This window comes from Octopus bimaculoides, chromosome 13, assembly GCF_046866305.1.
Source record: "Octopus bimaculoides isolate indiv1 chromosome 13, ASM4686630v1, whole genome shotgun sequence".
In the NCBI taxonomy this organism is placed as follows: Eukaryota; Metazoa; Mollusca; class Cephalopoda; order Octopoda; family Octopodidae; genus Octopus; species Octopus bimaculoides.
This window is the reverse complement of record NC_142940.1, coordinates 17,793,781-17,812,701: the sequence shown is the minus strand read 5'-3', so window position 1 is coordinate 17,812,701 and position 18,921 is coordinate 17,793,781. Positions and strand designations below refer to the sequence as shown.

The 18,921-nt window shown below is 35.3% G+C and overlaps 1 protein-coding gene across 2 annotated transcripts in view; it reads right to left on the bottom strand.

The window, feature by feature from the left end:
- LOC106884323 (NADH-cytochrome b5 reductase-like) overlaps window positions 1–18,921 on the bottom strand; it is a 129,966-nt gene that overhangs the window by 75,626 nt on the left and 35,419 nt on the right. For both annotated transcript variants that reach the window (XM_014935652.3, XM_014935653.3), the window contains exons 3-4: window positions 9,643–9,776; window positions 6,193–6,280 (exon numbers count right to left, since the gene is read on the bottom strand). In XM_014935652.3, the coding sequence (XP_014791138.1) occupies window positions 6,193–6,280; window positions 9,643–9,776 (222 nt within the window). The remainder of the gene's footprint in view (window positions 1–6,192; window positions 6,281–9,642; window positions 9,777–18,921) is intronic.

Here is an 18,921-nt window from a genome sequence, read left to right as displayed (position 1 = left end):
TTTCTGTCTACTAAATTCACTGACAATGCTTTGGTCTGTCCTAAGTTAAAACAGAATACACTTGGCCAAGGTGCCATGCAGTGGGTCCTTAACCCAGAACCATGTGGTTGAGAAGCAAACTTCCTATCACACACCTGCACCTATATGGAAATAACAAATTTTTTAAACTTATTCAAACCCACATAAATAAAAATCAGAATGATAGCCATTATTATCCATGGTTTCTCATGTGTGAAATGTTATAAAAGTAAACAAACTAAAATGTAATTAATCTCTGATATGCTTTACCACAATTCTTATTTTAAATCTTCTACCTTAACAAAGTCAAGAGAATTTTACAAAAACATATTCATTGTTACCAGTTATAATTTGACCATTCTTAGATTCCAAGACTTCAACCTTGCAATTATGACAATACACATTCAACAATTGGATTCTATCATATACTAGAGCAGAACTATTGTATTGTCTACACACACACACACACACAAACACACATACATTCACTCTCGTTACATGTACACACACACAGACACACACACATACATACAAGTAGGAGTGGATGTACTCAGAGTAGGACAATTTTACTGTTCAATTTGTGGCTCCTGAAACTCACACTGTTGCTTGATCCCAAAGTGTTCTATGTTGTCAGAGGAGAGAGCATCAATGATGAGAGAAAAGAACATGAGCTTGAACTTGGTATTCTATCATTACATATGTTACATATGTCTCAGTATTCAGTAATAAATGATATCGCATTATTTATTACCAAATACTGAAACACATGTAACAAATGTAATAAAGAAATATCAAGTCAAACCCAGGTTCTTTTCTCCCATTATATATATATATATATATATATATATATATATATATATATATATATATATATGTATATGTATATATATATTTATATATATGCATGCACGCACACACACACACACACACACATATAAGGCATAGGTATGGCTGTGAGAATTAGTGACAGGAAAGGCATCCAACCATAGAGAAACTTGTCTCAACAAATTCCATCTCATCCATGCAAGCATGAAAAAATGAGCATCAAATGATGATGAAGATGATACACACATACACACACATGTGCACACATGCATGCATACACACCTACAGAGAAATTAAATATAAAATTGTTTATTCTTCTGTGACAGGCCATAAATCTCGTTCTTGAGGTAGAAGAGCTTCATTAATTGAGAATCAACTCCAGTTTCTTGACAGCACATAATTCATTAACTCAAAAGGGCCAATGAAATTAGTAGACTTTAGAGCAGACATGGGCAACCTTTTTTTTCAAGAAGCAGGTCACATGGGACATGACTCATCATCAGATATGCCACACAACTAAACAAATTTCAAGGTAATTTTTTGGTTAGGCATGCCATTCAGAAACTCCCATGGGCCACATGTTACCAATTAACTTTTGAGAGGATTTGAACTCAGAATTACAAAGGGCCAAAACTATATAATATATATCATATAGTCTGGCCAGTTTTCTTTTATTGACTCAATCAGAACTTGATACAAATAAATAAATAAATAATAAGTAATACTAGTATTTAATTAGTGATTTAAGACATAATTCTGAGTGCTTCAAATACAATACTTTCCAAAATGGTTTGGTATAATTATACGAGATAAAGCACTATATCAATCAAAATCTTGCAGACAAAATTTCTTATCGTTAGTCATTGTAATTTTTTTAATATAACATGAAATCAATCAATAATAAACAAACACTAAATGAAATTTCTCTTTTTTTTTTATATATATTTTTGTTAATTTCCAAACCTATTTTTGTATTATAATTAAAATGTAAAACTATTGATTTCTTATACTGGTACAAAACCACAAAATTTGTAGGAAAGAAGTATTTCCAATCGAATTAACACCTATCACATGCTTAGTTCTTTTTGTTTTTTTCAAAATTAAATGCTGTGGAATGAAAAGCAAAATCAACCCAAGCAGGATGTGAACACAGGACATAGAGATATAAAGCTAAACATTATCAGACTTATAAAGCCTGCTACACTGTGTAAACACATTAGCATTATTCAAATTGGCTATATCTGACCCAACCATTCTGTTTTATGTTTAAACCAATCAGATCCAGCCTCTCATACATACCCTACAATGTCATTCTAAAAAGAAACAATCACTGCTTGAGAAGACTTGTCAAGCCAAGTGAAATCATACTCATGGCTGTTGCCAGTGTCACATAACTGGCACCCAGGCTGGAAGCATATAAAAAGCACCCATTACACTCTTGGAGAGGTTAGTGTTAGCAAGAGCGTCCAGCTGTAGAAACCATGCCAAATCAGATTGGAGCCTGGTGCAGCTCTCCAGCTTACCAGTTTGCAGTCAATCCGTGTAACTTATGCCAGTATGGAAAGCAGATGCTAAATAATGATGATGATGATGACGATGACAACGATGACGATAATGTGAACAAATAAGCATTACATTAGAGAAAGTAATCTGAGTGCTAAAGAGTTAAAGTATTAACATCATAAGCTACAACAAGAGATCAAAACCAGGTCAGAGTTCATCAAGTATCAGAGGTGTAGCTAGAATATGTACCACCTGGGAAACCCCTGAACTTGCATCTCCCTGATCCCATCCCCTATACAGGCTTATATAGCAAACTTGGCAGTACCATTCCCATAAAAGCATTGCCTGGGGCAGACTTTCTTATTGTTGCCTCTGGCAGGAATTTACCTTCTGTCCCAATGAATTTATTCTGAGTATGAGTATGAGAGGGGGGAAATAGAGAGAGAAGAGGAGTGAAAAGAGAGGAAAGAGATAAGGATAAATGAGGGAAGGAGAAAGAAAAGATAAAGAGAAATGAGGGAAAGAAAGGAAGAGATGGGGAAAAATGAGGGAGAGAGGAAAATTAGATATAAGTGTTAGAAAAATGTTAGATCAACAGTAGAATAAATTACTGTAGCTGTTTACCTCTTTACATTTCCAAATAAGAGATGAACAAATTGATAGGATATTGAACAATGGAATGAGATGAATAGGTGTGAGTGTTTGAATGCTGATGATTTTGGCACAGATGACCAGACATTCAGCCTGCTTTGGTGACAGTATATTTTGGCACTGGAGGCAAACACACACACACACATACACATGCATGTATGTGCTGAAATATACACATACAGATAGTGTGTGGGAGAGAAAGATAAGGATTACAGTTTATTAATTTGAACATGATTGATATAAACATTTACCCTCTCCTTGTACAAATAAACGGAGCAGTGGTGACTCGTAGATAAAATTAGTGGGATGCTGCTTCAGAAAATTTTCAGCCATTGTTTTAATATTGTGTTAAAGGAAACATATAAAAAGAATATTTATATATCAGGAGTGGCTGTGTGGTAAGTAGCTTGCTTACCAGCCACATGATTCTGGGTTCAGTCCCACTGTGTGGCACCTTGGGCAAGTGTCTTCTACTATAGCCTCGAGCCGACCAAAGCCTTGTGAGTGGATTTGGTAGACGGAAACTGAAAGAAGCCCGTCGTATATATGTATATTTATGTTTGTGTGTCTGTGTTTGTCCCCCAACTTCACTTGACAACCGAGGCTGGTGTGTTGGTGTCCCTGTAACTTAGCGGTTCGACAAAAAGAGACTGATAGAATAAGTACTAGGCTTACAAAGAATAAGTCCTGGGGTCAATTTGCTCGACTAAAAGGCGGTGCCCCAGCATGGCCGCAGTCAAATGACTGAAACAAGTAAAAGAGTAAAAGAGTATATAAACTTGATCGGTTCGCATTTTAGCCACTGCTGGGTAGTGTATTTAATTTGTTCCCTGAACACTGTCACGAATTCCCCCAATGATTTTCTTGGCTTCTAATGCCAACACCATTTTGTTTTCTGCTTCTGAAAACTCTTTTTGAAAAATACCAGTACAATATTGAGGAAGATATCAAGCTCCCAAATATATAACCCTCGAGATTCAAGGGGGATAAGTTTTCCTGAATGACTGTCCTTTTAGGAGCATCAATACCACTTGTAGTATTACATCTGCTGCTGTTAGTTGCCATAGTAGTAGTGGCGGCAGTGGCAGCAGTAATAGTGGTAGCGGCAACAGTGGCAGCAGTGGTGGTGACAGTGGCAGCAGCCACAACGATGGTTGTAGTGGTGGTGGTAGTGGTGGTGGTGGTGGTGGTGGTGGTGGTGGTGGTAGTAGTGTTAACAGTAACAGCAGCAGTAGTAGGGCCCCGCAACCACCACTACCAGTTTTTCTCTAAAAGTAATAGCAAAGTGATTTTTGTGATATAACATCTAATTTCTGGGTTATCAGTGAAATCAAACTATTTTGCTTTAAAAACTTCAGGTTTAATCTTTTTTTTTCCTCCTGGAGACTCCTTCATTCTACATTCTATCATCAATTCATGAATGTTTGATTTAGTTCCATTGTGTGCCACCCATAGTCAAGTGTCTTCTACTATATAGCCTCAAGCTAGCCAAAGCCTGATGAGGGGATTTGGTAAACAGAAACTGAAAGAAGCCTATCATGTGTGTGTATGTGTGTGTGTGAAGGCACATGGATCAGTGGTTAGGACATTGGACTTACATTATTTACATTAGATGGATATTTGTCCTCATCTTGTTTGTTGTTACCACAACGTTTCGGCTGATATACCCTTCAGCCTTCATCAGGTGTCTTGGGGAAATTTCAAACCTGGGTTCTCATTCCTAAGGTATTTTTCAATGTTATTATTATTATTATTATTGCTTAGGTCACTGCTTGGAATCGAACTTGGAATCTTGGGGTTAGTAGCTCGCGCTCTTAACCACTACACCATATGCTCGTGGTTAAGAGCACAGGCTACTAACCCCAAGATTCCAAGTTCGATTCCAAGCAGTGACCTGAACAATAATAATAATCATAATAATAATAATAATAATAATAATAATAACATTGAAAAATACCTTAGGAATGAGAACCCAGGTTCGAAATTTCCCCAAGACACCTGATGAAGGCTGGAGGGTATATCAGCCGAAACATGTTAACAACAAACAAGATGAGGACAAATATCCATCTAATGTAAATAATGTACATAATTCCTCATCTCTTAAATATAGAATTGTATTATTGGACTTACAATTGGGAAGTTATGAGCCTGGACCAGGCTATGTGTTGTATTCTTGAGCAAGACACTTTATTTCATGTTGCTCCAGTTCACTCAGCAGTAGAAATAAGTTGTGATATCACTGGTGCCAAGCCATAACTTTGCCTGGACTTGTGCCTTGGAGTGGAACTTTCTAGGTGCAATCCCATTGTCATTCATGACTGAAGCAGGGGTTTTACTCTGTGTGTGTGTGTGAGTGTGTGTGTGTGTGTGTGTGTGTGTGTGTGTGTGTGTGTGTGTGTGTGTGTGTGTCTCTTTCTCCTGACATAGCATGATTGTTGTAAATGAGTGTCACCATCATACAAACAGTGTCCTTCGTTTGCAACCTTCCATGAAATCATGACCAGCCACATGAAAATATTACCTTACTCAGAAACAGCTAAGGGTTGGCAAGAGGAAGGGCATCTCACCATAAAAAATTTGCCTCAACGAATTCTGTCCAATCCATACAAGTATGGGAAACGATGACGATGACGACGACGACGACAATGACGAGGATATGACATTCATCTACATAGTTAATGGTCATTTCAATATTGTGGTTTCTCCAGTAAGCTGACAGGTGTACATTGAATACACTGACAGGTAGATGTGTTTGCAATGTCACTTGCCAATGTATGGCAAAAGCAATGTTGCAAAAGCGGTTGATGCAGAGTAAAGATTGTATAGCAATGATGATGTGTAGAGGAAAGTTGTATGGCAAAGGTCATGTAACAGAGGTTATCAAAGGTTATGTAGAAAAGTTAATACAGCAATAAATTATACATCAAAGGTGACAAATGTGATGTACAGGGTGTCCACAAAGTCTGGGTACATGTGGATTAACACATACTTTAAGAAATTCTTATTTCTTATATTTAATTGTTTATGCTATGATTTTATTTACTCCATGTACCCACATGTGGATTAACACATACTTTAAGAAATTCTTATTTCTTATATTTAATTGTTTATACTATGATTTTATTTACTTCATGTACCCAGACCTTGTGGACACCTTGTAGAAGACAATTTTGATGATAAAAGCATTTAACTCACCTTGATAAGAAGATCAAAATAACCAGGTGCTTCCATATCACTGATTGGTGTATATTGACGAAATAGCTCTTCCCCTTGCAAAGTGGCCCTTCAAACAATATTTTAAAGTGAGTTAAAATTTCTCATAGAATAAAGTACTTTTTTTCACAATTGATAATAAATTGTAGTCTTCAACATTTTCTAAATAGGTCTTAATTTCTTTCTTAACTATAGACTTAACTGAAAAGTAAGTACTATATTAATGCTACTGTTGAGTGGGTGATGCAAAAAAGGGATACTTCTAATACTTGCTTCCAAAATTTTCTCAACTATCTACCTTTGAAGTACCTAAGTTATGTTGGTATTGAAGTTTTATATTAATTGTGCTGATTGAATTTTAACAGGTGATAATCACACTAATGATAAGCAAATCAGTTGTTGCAACCACTTTCTACTGGCCAGTAAAAAAAAAATAAAATGTGTAAATTACATCATATGAAATGTGAAGAGTTCAAAAACAAGCCGACTCAGTTCTTGTGTCTCAAGTGCACATGCACAGAGCCAAGTATATTCAGTTCTGGCCAGTAAAGATTAAAAGAACTAAAGCAAATTGAGAAAATATCTGGGCCTATCATGTGTGTGTGTGTGTGTGTGTGTGTGTGTGTGTGTGTGTGTGTGTGTGTGTGTATGTGTGTCACCACTGCTTGACAACCGGTGTTGGTGTGTTTATGTCCCCCATATCTTAGCAGTTTCACAAAACAGACTGATAGAATAAGTACCAGGCTTAAAAACAAGTACTGGGGTTGATTCGTTTGACTAAAACCCTTCAGGGCAGCACCCTTGCATGACTACAGTCTAATTACTGAAACAAATAAAAGAATAAAAGAATATTCTTGTAGTATTGTTGGAATTAGTCTTTCTTGCAATGACATCCATCAAACCCAGAAGACGGGCAGTGGTGTCTTTTTTAAAAACTTCTAACACCAACACAGTTCTGACCATCTCTCCATCCATTTTCACAAACACGAACCCTAGGAGGGTCATGGAGGTAGAATCCTCAGCTATCTCCTCCATAGGATTCTATCAAAAAGCACCATCATTACACTTTCCAGCTGGACTCCCAAGTGTAACCAACTGAGACAATGGATATTGTCCAACCATTTCACTTGTAGTCTATTCCTAGGTCTCCTGCCAGTTGACTCAGCTTGAAGAATCTGTCTTGTGATCCTTTCCACTGGCATGCTAACTCATGGTCAGAATTCTAACTAAATTCTTTTTTGGTTAGTATTAAGACCAAGCGTCTATAATATCTGAAATCCATGGTCAGTTGGGCCATTTAAACCTTTGACCATTAATCTTAATATTTATTACCTCAACTATATGTCCAATGCAGTAATGCCACCCATATGCAGCTGCTAAGTCTGCAAGTAATAGCAGGCAAATCTCCCTCAAAATCACATCCTTCTATTTAAAAAATGAAAGGACATGCTGAACAGCTACAGTCCTAGATATACAAACAGCCTTTGTGCTGGTCATGACTGGAACACCTTTGATGTTGATCATCATTGTTCCCTACTATCTCTGCATGTGGTAAAATGCACATTAACAGGAGCTCATAGTTGTCTCCATAATATCAATCTGAGTTGCTAGACAGATCTCGAGTTGATTTTATCAGCCATACTCTTTTGTGCTGGCTTGGAGTATGTCAGAAAGGGTTATTAATTTTGGTGATTTCCTTCTCCTAGATTGATTGCCTTCACTGCAGCTAAAGAGCTCAATCTAATCTTAGAAAAATGTATTTAACTCATAGATGGGACCCTGACAAGTATTACTGTTCCAGGGCAGAACAGGCCTGGGAACAACGGTAATTAAGGGATGATTTCACACTTCCTGCAACTCCAGAACTTCCAAACTGGAGCCTCACCACCAGACGCAGTTTAATGTCATACCGTCATACCTAGGGCAAACCTTTTGATGATAGGTTTACTCAATCAAAGCTGACTTGAAGCCAAACAACAACAATTCACAACATTATTAATCTTATGCTCTTACAATTAAAATCTTCCTTGCTGAAGCAATTACAAAGTATATTTCAACATCCGTATTTCATATTGGAATTGAAAATGAATTGGAGACTTAGTTTGCAGAGAGTTTATTTTCTATTCTAAGGATTTATTGCATTTACAAGTGAATACATTTCTAAATAGTATGTAGTTATGAAAATGCTTCAGTAGAAACAAAAATGCATACAATTTTGAAGTAAAGTCATTAAGTATATTTATTGTATAGCTGATAGTCAAATTCATTAATTGCATTAGTTAAGTATAATGAGTAAATTCAACAGCTAACTATGATAATCAAATAGTATTGCAAAGTACAATAATAAAATTAGATATTTCACAAATGTTGAACATCAAGATTTGTTAAATGGTAAGATGTGAAGATATAATAAATACGAATTCAATTCATTTCAAATCACATTAATTTCTAGTGTTGACAGCTGAGACAAAGGAAATATATAAATCACAAAAAATAGCAGGTGGTTTATGTGACATTTGAATGTATCAGTTGTAAATAGATGGGAAGAACATTCTTACATCTTTACCAGAAAGAGAAGTAGAGGAAAGTCCTATCATTAAAACAGTCATTCAAAATTCTCTGAAGAATACTTAAAAAAAAAAACATGCATCAGTTCTGATATATTTTGATGGAAGTGGATTGGCTTTCTATCAATAATGTTTTGTTTTTTTTCTTTGAAAGACACTTGGATTCTATGACAGCTTTTTCCATACATCTTTGCTATTCCTAGCTAGAAAAACACTTAATTTTAGACCATGTTTATATTCAATAATGACAGCTTAAATTTCCCGGGGTCATCTTCTTCATGAAGAACATGCAGTTAGGTAAAATTAACATTTATCACTACCATCATCATCATCATCATCATTGTTTTTAATGTCCACATCTCCATGCTTGCATGGGTCAGATGGAATTCAGTGGGGCAAATATTTTTCAATGACTACATGCCCTTCCTATACACCAAACTTTGCCTTTTGTGCTGCCATGATCAATATACTGAGGCTGGACTTATTGATTCTCCCCTTCTCCTAAATTCTTGGCCCTGTGCTTATATAAGAGGTAATATTAATACTGCTATTGCTCTTGTTTTTATTTCTGAACAGATTTCTAAAATTTCTTCCTTACTCATGTTTTCCCTCCAGTTACACACTTCAAAGTGAATATTGATTACACTAAACTCAATCAATTATTTTTATCATTTTGTCTAGAGGGGTTTTTTTTTTAACTATGGAGACAGCCCCTCTCCCTTCCACCTGGAACTAAAAAATAACAAGAAATATCTATGAAGAAAAGTTCTTCAATATATTTTAGAAAAAAAAATAATAAAACAAATATTTCTTTCATTAAACTTTGTGTGTAAAAGGTAATGATAAAATAGTAATTTAAAGATACCTGAGAATAACATGCTGCCCCAGATTAATATTAAGAGGATGCTCAGTGGGTGCACAGAAGCGGTAGCAAAAGCTGTTTTTTGTCACCTGCTGAATGTTCTTAAGCACAAATGGCTTATATGCAACTGGAGAAAGCTGAAAAGAAAAAGGGTAGAAAACAAACTCATTAATTGATTGCAGAGAAATATAATTATTTATTTACTGGACCTGTGTTGGTGCCACATAGAAAAGCACACATTCGGAGCCATGTAAAAAGCTCCTGTAACAGTGCTACATAGTAAGCACCCATGCTGGTTCCACATATAAAGCACCTGACCAAGCGACACATAAAAAAGCACCCATGCAGTCTTGGGTTCAGTTTCATTGTACAGTACTTTGGGCAAATGTCTTTTACTATAGCCCTGAGCCAACTGAAGCTTTGTGAGGAGATTTTGTATACAAAAACTGAAAGAAGCTTGTCATGTGTGTGTGTGTGTGTGTGTGTGTGTGTGTGTGTGTGTGTGCATGTTTGTTTGCTTGTGTATTGACATCACTTGATGCTTGTAAACTAATCTTCTGTGAAACACATTTCTGATTAAGGGGAAAATTCCTATTTATTATATCTTCACATCTTACCATTTAACAAATCTTGATGTTCAACATTTGTGAAATATCTAATTTTATTATTGTACTTTGCAATACTATTTGATTATCATAGTTAGCTGTTGAATTTACTCATTATACTTAACTAATGCAATTAATGGATTTGACTATCAGCTATACAATAACTTTACTTAATGACTTTACTTCAAAATTGTATGCATTTTTGTTTCTACTGAAGCATTTTCATAACTACATACTATTTAGAAATGTATTCACTTGTAAATGCAATAAACCCTTAGAATAGAAAATAAACTCTCTCCAAACTAAGTCTCCAACCCATTTACAATTCCAATATGAAATACGGATGTTGAAATATACTTTGTAATTGCTTCAGCAAGGAAGATTTTAATTGTAAGAACATAAGATTAATAATGTTGTGAATTGTTGTTGTTTGGCTTCAAGTCAGCTTTGATTGAGTAAACCTATCATCAAAAGGTTTGCCCTAGGTATGACAGTATGACATTAAACTGCATCTGGTGGTGAGGCTCCAGTTTGGAAGTTCTGGAGTTGCAGGAAGTGTGAAATCATCCCTTAATTACCGTTGTTCCCAGGCCTGTTCTGCCCTGGAACAGTAATACTTGTCAGGGTCCCATCTATGAGTTAAATACATTTTTCTAAGATTAGATTGAGCTCTTTAGCTGCAGTGAAGGCAATCAATCTAGGAGATTAAAACACTGTCTAAACTGGTTGGCATTAGGATGGGCATCCAGTCACAGAAAACATGCCAAAACAGACAAGTGGAGCATGGACATCCAACCCATGTCTTCATAGAAAACAGACGTTAAATGATGATGATGATTACTATAATAGACACATGTGTGGCTATTGTGAAGGTGCGTGGCCTACTGATTAGGGCATTTGGCTCACAATCATAAGGTCATAAGTTCAATTCCTGGCGATGTTGTGTCCTTGAGCAAGACACTTTATTTCACGTTGCTCCAGTCCACTCAGCTGGCAAAAATGAGTAGTACCAGTATTTCAATGGGCCAGCCTTGTCACACTCTGTGTCATGCTGAATCTCCCTGAGAACTACATTAAGGATACCCATGTCTGTGGAGTGCTCAGCCACTTACACATTGATTTCATGAGCAAGCTGTTCCATTGATCGTATCAGCTGGGACCCTCATCCTCGTAACCAACAGAGTGCTCTTGTGTGGCTATGTGGTTAAGAAGTTTGCTTCCCAACCATGCAGTCTTGGGTTCAGTTTCATTGTACAGTACTTTGGGCGAATGTCTTTTACTATAGCCCTGAGTCAACAGAAACTTTGTGAGGAGATTTTGTATACAAAAACTGAAAGAAGCTTGTCATGTGTGTGCATGCATGTGTGTGTGTGTGTGTGTGTGTGTGTGTGTATGTGTGTGTGTGTTTGCTTGTGTATTGGCATCACTTGATGCTTGTAAACTAATCTTCTGTGAAACACATTTCTGATTAAGGGGAAAATTACCCTTCCTGGAAACAGCAAGTAATTTAACACATCAGTAATTTAAATTATATATTTATCCAATCCACAAGTTAGAATTTGCTCCTTGTTCATGTTTTCTTTCTAATCACTAACCTCCTTCCACATTCCAAATTGAATGTTGACTTCAAAATTGGCACATGACCAGAAATCTGTTTTTTTTTTATATGTGGAGGAATAGGGGGCATTATTTAATTTGTTAATTAATCTTGATATATTATTGATATTTATCTTATTGCCCTCCACCCCCCAAAAAATGAAATATTAAGTCAACTTTGGCAAGATTTGAACTCAAAATGAAAAGAGCCATCATTTACATACCACAAATAACTATCCTTCCATACTCACTTAAACTTACCTACCCACTCACCCTGTTCAATCCGCTGTACCATTTCTCTTAACTGTACCCTTCCTGTAACTCAAGGGTATGCCCTGACACATCCCCACCACTATCTTCTTTCTCTTTCAGTTGGGGAACCATGTATCTCCCCTAACAGCAAGACACCTGTTCTTGTACCTCTATCATACTTTAAACTCTCATCATCTGGCATAAAGACTTTTCCTCCAATGCTAAAATCTACCACAGTTTGGGGGTACTTGTCTTACAAGTTAATTGGTGACTTCATTGGTGCTGGTGCCAGCATAAAAAGCATCCAGTAAAGTGATTGGCATTAGGAAGGGCACCTGGCTGTAGAAACCATACCAAAGCAGACATTGGAGCTTGGCACAGTCCTCCTGTTCACCAGCTCCTGTTGAACCATTCAACCCAAACCAGCAAAGAAAATAGATATTAAATGGTGATGATAATGATGATGAAGTTGTTTTGTCTATCACATTACCATTTCTACATTTCTACCACAAACCTTTCACAGTTTAAACTAAACATTAATTACACTAAACTTCCATAGATTAGAATCACTTGCTTGATATTTTGTAGCTAAAAGGCAGGAACTTGCTTGCCGACTGAATAATAAGTGAGCCTCAAAATAAGTTCAGTTAGAAGAGTTAGAGATCTTGTTCACTAACCCGAAAAATCCATTACGCATAGATTTTTATATTGCTTCCAACTTGATTCTTCAATTTCATATTTTAATTCAGATATAAAAGGTAAAGAATAAAGACCATGGGAATGCACCTAGAAAGTTCTCCTAGAGGCACAAGTCCAGGCAAGGTTGGTTAGGAAGACCACAGATATAACAAAGAACACGGATATCACATTCTTCATTTCATTTCTTCCTTAAAAACCTTTATATTTTATAAACTAATAATGGAACCTAAACATGGTCACTAGAAATAGCTGTAACTCCTTCAAATTACATCTTAATTTCTTGGGAAAAAGAAGTACATAATCAGTCTTATGTACATCTTTGAAAGATGGGATAGTTGCAGTTGGAAAATCTCTGATCAAAGGTGCACCCGATCAGTGCTGCCAACAACTATACTATATACAATATTTAAACATGTGTGAGTGTAATGAATCCTAGTGCTATCCTATACACCATAATAAATAATGGTTAATAAGCGAGAAGAAATGAAAAGACTCCAGCTTTGTTTCAAAAGTACTTATTGTTTTCGTATGTGAGAGTTGTATTGTTGAACACAATCAGTAGCATTTGTATCTAAATATTTATAGAAAGATAGTTATATAATGAGTTACTCAGTGATAAGGATTTTGTTGAAAGAGGGAAAAGCTATGTAAAGGAGAACCAGATTAAATGCTTATAAATGGAATATAGTGCGCTGCCTCGTGTAACAAGGTTCAAATCATATCTAAATTTTCTTTGCATTTTGTTCTTTTATAGTTTGATATGGTAAGTAACCGTAAGATAGTTGTATGGTCATTTTCCTCTTCGTGATCTTTTTAATTACTTTTTCAGCCTCACGTGTATCACTACACAATACAATTCATTATGATATATATATATATATATATATATATATCCAGCTGTAGAAACTCTGCCAAATCAGATTGGAGCCTGGTGTAGCCATCTGGTTTCACCAGTCCTCAGTCAAATCGTCCAACCCATGCTAGCATGGAAAGCGGACATTAAACGATGATGATGATGATGATGATATATATATATATATATATATATATATCATCAAAATAAGCAACAACGATATCCAAACTTAATGCAGTACGATCGTTTCATGCGACTCCATTTATTTAAGCAATGTGAACATTGCATTAACTTTGGATATCCTTGTTGCTTATTTTGATTTTAATCACTTTATTTTGGAATTGTATGGATAATATCATATTTAATTCTGGTGCCTAAACTTAAGTACCATATTCACCTTGAATCTGACTGGACACTATTCAATTTTTTTTCTCCGTGTTTTTCTCCTTGTCTCCGTATTCTTTCTGTTGAAGAGCGTAGCTCGAAACGTCAAAGACTTTCCGTATTCCCGAGCATCATACTAATACATCCTTTTGTTATTTACACCACCTGTCCTCGTCTGTTGTTGTTTTTTCGTATATTCTCCCATATATATATATATATATATATATATATATATATATATATATATATATATATATATTTATACATACAATCAGGTGTGTATATGTGAGATAGGTATGAGAAGAAGAGCAATGCTACAAATGAAAGAGGGTAAGGGTAGAAATTTCAGACATCCTAGTGATAAATAGATACAGAGAATGAAAGGACAGATACAGTTACAGATATACAGAGAAAAGGATAGGAAAAGAGATAGAGATGGGTACTGAGGGTAGAGGTGGGGGTAGAGAGACAGACAGAAAGAAAGACAAAGTCAAAAGAGAAAGAGAGAGAGGGACAAAAAGAGAAAAGGAGAAAGTAAGAGAGAGAGTATGCGCATGCATGCGTGCGTTGATAACATGTATATGTGTGTGTGTGTGCATGCACGCATGTGTGTGTGTGCATGCACGCATGTGTGTGCATTTCTAAAATATATAACATCAATTTGTAGTTCTGAAAATATTTCAGTGTGATGTTACATCATATTATTATCATTATTATTATTATTTATTGATATTGAAGAAATAAATCAGAAGTAATCTTTCATTTCAATATAATTATAGTGTCAATCCATCAAAAATAATATTCTTCAAAACATGGAAAAGAATGTGTACTTTCAAAGTATAACATCTAAATTGTCAAAATATATTTTCATTAAGCATTTGTGAGTATGTCTTTAATTAACCAAAAATGAAGTATTATTTTTATAAAAAACAATAGTTTTATTTAAACAGTTGTATTGTATTTTATTTTGTTTAAATATTAACTATTGTAAGACAATAGCTGTAATAATGTATAGGGGTGAGCACTAATATACACAAAGGAGCACATACATATATTTATCTATCTATTGGGTTGGCAACTAAGTCCCCGCTGTTTTTTTTAAATTTTAATTTTTTTAAAGGTTTAATAAAAAATAACAACTAATTAATCAATGATGTATTCACCCTTGTTGTTTACAACTTCTTCCCAATGTTCAACAAGATTTTCAATACCTCGTTGGTAAAAATCACCCGATTTTGACTCGAAAAATTGATCCAACCAAGCTCTCGATTCTACATCAGTACTGAACGAAACTCCGTGCATAGCATTTGAAAGAGATTGAAAGAGGTGGAAATCTGTTGGTGTCAAATCAGGAGAGTATGGCAGGTGTGACAGCACTTCCCAGCCATGCATTTGAATGGCTTCCTTTGTCATATTGGCGATATGAGGGCGGGCATTGTTGTGCAGCAGAACTCCATGCTGCTGATTAGGTCTTTTCTCTGGAATAGCCATGTTGAGTCATTCCATCTGTTGAACATAGAGTTCTACATTGACCGTTTGGTTCTGTTCAAGCAATTTGTAATGGATAATCTCTTCCCAGTCCCACCATACGCACAACATCGTTTTACGCGGATGAAAATCTTGTTTCACACGCAGTGTCATTTGTTTACCGGGGTTAAGCCATTTCTTAAGCTGCTTCATATTGATGTACAGGCACCATTTTTCGTCGCCAATAACAATTCTGTAAAGAAATCGTTGCTTGTGTCTATGAATTCAATGGTGATGAGCAAGCAAACCAGTGGAGATTGTGGCTCATTGGTTTTTGTTGTCACTTAAAGCATGTGGAACCCATGCTCCATACTTCTGAACCTTTCCCATCAAGTGAAGATACTTCTCTATAGCAGTGTGGGAGCATTCCATTTTCTCTGCCAGTTCCCTTCAAGATATTGTATTCAAAGCTACTAAAGTATCTAATGATTCATTAATGCTATACAGTGACCTTAGAGAGAATCCTTTCAAAATATGATACAACCAACATTCTCAGGCTTTTCATAATCATAATAGAAGCAATATGTAACTTCAAAACATCATTTAAACTCATTAAATGAAAAATATTACTAATAATAACTTGACATCATAAAAAAAGCTATTCTTCTCCCTCAAATTTTAAATTAGAAATAAAGAGGCGTAGGAGTGGCTGTGTGTGTGGTAAGTAGCTTGCTTACCAACCACATGGTCCCGGGTTCAGTCCCACTGCGTGGCATCTTGGGCAAGTGTCTTCTACTATAGCCTTGGGCCGACCAAAGCCTTGTGAGTGGATTTGGTAGACGGAAACTGAAAGAAGCCCGTCGTATATATGTATATATATATGTATGTGTGTATGTGTTTGTGTGTCTGTATTTGTCCCCCCAATATCGCTTGACAACCGATGCTGGTGTGTTTATGTCCCCGTAACTTAGCGGTTCGGCAAAAGATACCGATAGAATAAGTACTAGGCTTCTAAAGAATAAGTCCTGGAATTGATTTGCTCGACTAAAGGCGGTGCTCCAGCATGGCCACAGTCAAAAGACTGAAACAAGTAAAAGAGTAAAAGAGTAAAAAGAGTAACTACATCAACTATGCACATAGGTAAGTTTGGATATCCTCTTGGATACACTCCTTAAACATCACTTTGAATGCATTTTCTCTTACCCACAGAGATTATTTAAAATTTTTGAAACTTCCTGAAATTTCAAACTCTTGAACAACTCTAACAAGTAAATATTTTACATAATACCTCCACATTCACCACCTACTAGTTCCAACTCATGACCCTTTATCATATTAACATCTTATTCTATCTCATTCTACAAATCAAACTTTCATACTTGATATTTTATATAATCTCTCATTGTACTAACTAAAACTTTTGCTTACTGCAACATTGAACTTAACTATATCAAAATTATAAATCTAAACATTTTTCTTTATTCTACAACCCATTATTGCAAAATTTTATTACCTACTTCATGCCACTTTCCTCTAACATTAATACTATGCATCCATATCTAATGATTTTTGACTATTGTTAAGAAACTCCTATCCAACTAATACTGACTATTACAACAAAATCAGAAGTAAATACTTTAAAATTTAGTTAACCATAATATTCTATTCCTACCTCCCTACAATATACAATAAATGATAATAAATTTAACTTTCTCTAATATTAGTGTCATTTAGTCTCTGCGAAATGACAATAAATTTGTCGTTTCCTGACAAATTTATTGCCTATGCTACAGAGATGAAGTCATAGCCTCTATAACAAACTTTCACCACAGCCCGACTATATCTTTCCTCTTTTCCAACTATCTTCACTAGCTCCTACCTGAAACCAAATTTCAAAAATTAATGAACTACCTTTTTTATTTATTTTAGTTGGAACAAAGGACATAATATTAGAATATGCCCAATAATTCATAAATGTATATCCCTGCACACACACATATAAATTGGGACCACTCTAATAATTTCATTACACCTAATAGTACTTAATGACACACACACACACACACACACACACACCACCACCACATTCACACACACACATATTATCCCATTATTGACTCAACCTTTAGATAACTTAACTTTAAATTTATAACTCTGTAATTATATTAGAACTAGCTTTACATTTCTACAGTTCTTACAAGTACAATTTTATTTCTAATTTAACATCCTGCCAGTATTTCTCTCTCAATCTTTCTAATTATCACCTATAATATTAATGGTTTTCTTTATCCAGAAAACAGTAATACAAATACAGATATATAATTACACTAACAACCTCCACCACCACATCACCTCCTTCATTTTAGATTATGTTTTTCCAATAATACATTAATAATACATTTCTCTGGTTACTATTTCTTTATAATATTAAATTTTACATCTGATACAAAATATATGTTCATTAAAGAGAAAAACTAAACCTTCTTCATAATAAAACTACATCATATTTGTACTAAGTCGTATGTACTTAATATAAAATCTGCATAATTACTAATAGTTCATACAATTTATCTTATACTGAGATATATATATATATATATACACACACACACACACACACACACACACACACACACACACACACACACACACACACACACACACACACACACACGAGGATGTGCTGTAAAGTTCCTGGCTTTGGAGAAGAGAAAATACAGGAGGATCAGTTAATTATGATATTATTCAACATGTTCTCCTCTCAAATTCAGGAACTTTTCAGCACCCGCCTCATATATATATATTTTCATTTTTCATTTTCATTTTATCTAGTTTCAGCTCATGAGCTGTGGCCATGCTGGGGCACCGCCATTTGGTGTTGCTACATAATTTTACTTCACAAATTTTACTTCACAAATTTTACTTCAGGAATTGAAACATTGGGTTTTTCCCTCTCCCCACAGTAAGTTCATGGTACACTTTTTTGTTGATTTTACTAATTAATACAAGTTTTGCTGGTGCAGAGACCAACACCAATCTCTTTTGAATCTTGAATCTGATTGTATATACACGAATATATATACAGGGGTTGGACAAAATAATGGAAACACAAATTTATTTCAATATGGGGTAGGACCGCCTTTAGCAGTAATTACAGCTTGAATTCTACGAGGTATGGACTCATACAAAGTTTGAATTGTTTCCAAAGGAATTTTTGTCCATTCTTCAGCTAAGACAGTCTCCAGTTCTTCTAGTGATGACGGTGGAGGATATCGACTCCTTACTCCATTCAGTAACAACTTTAGCTGTGTGAATTGGTGAATTATCATCCTGAAAGATTGCATTGCCCTCCAGAAACAGTTCCACAACCATAGGATGAATTTGATCAGACAAAATGCTTAAATAGTCTTGACTATTAAATCTGCC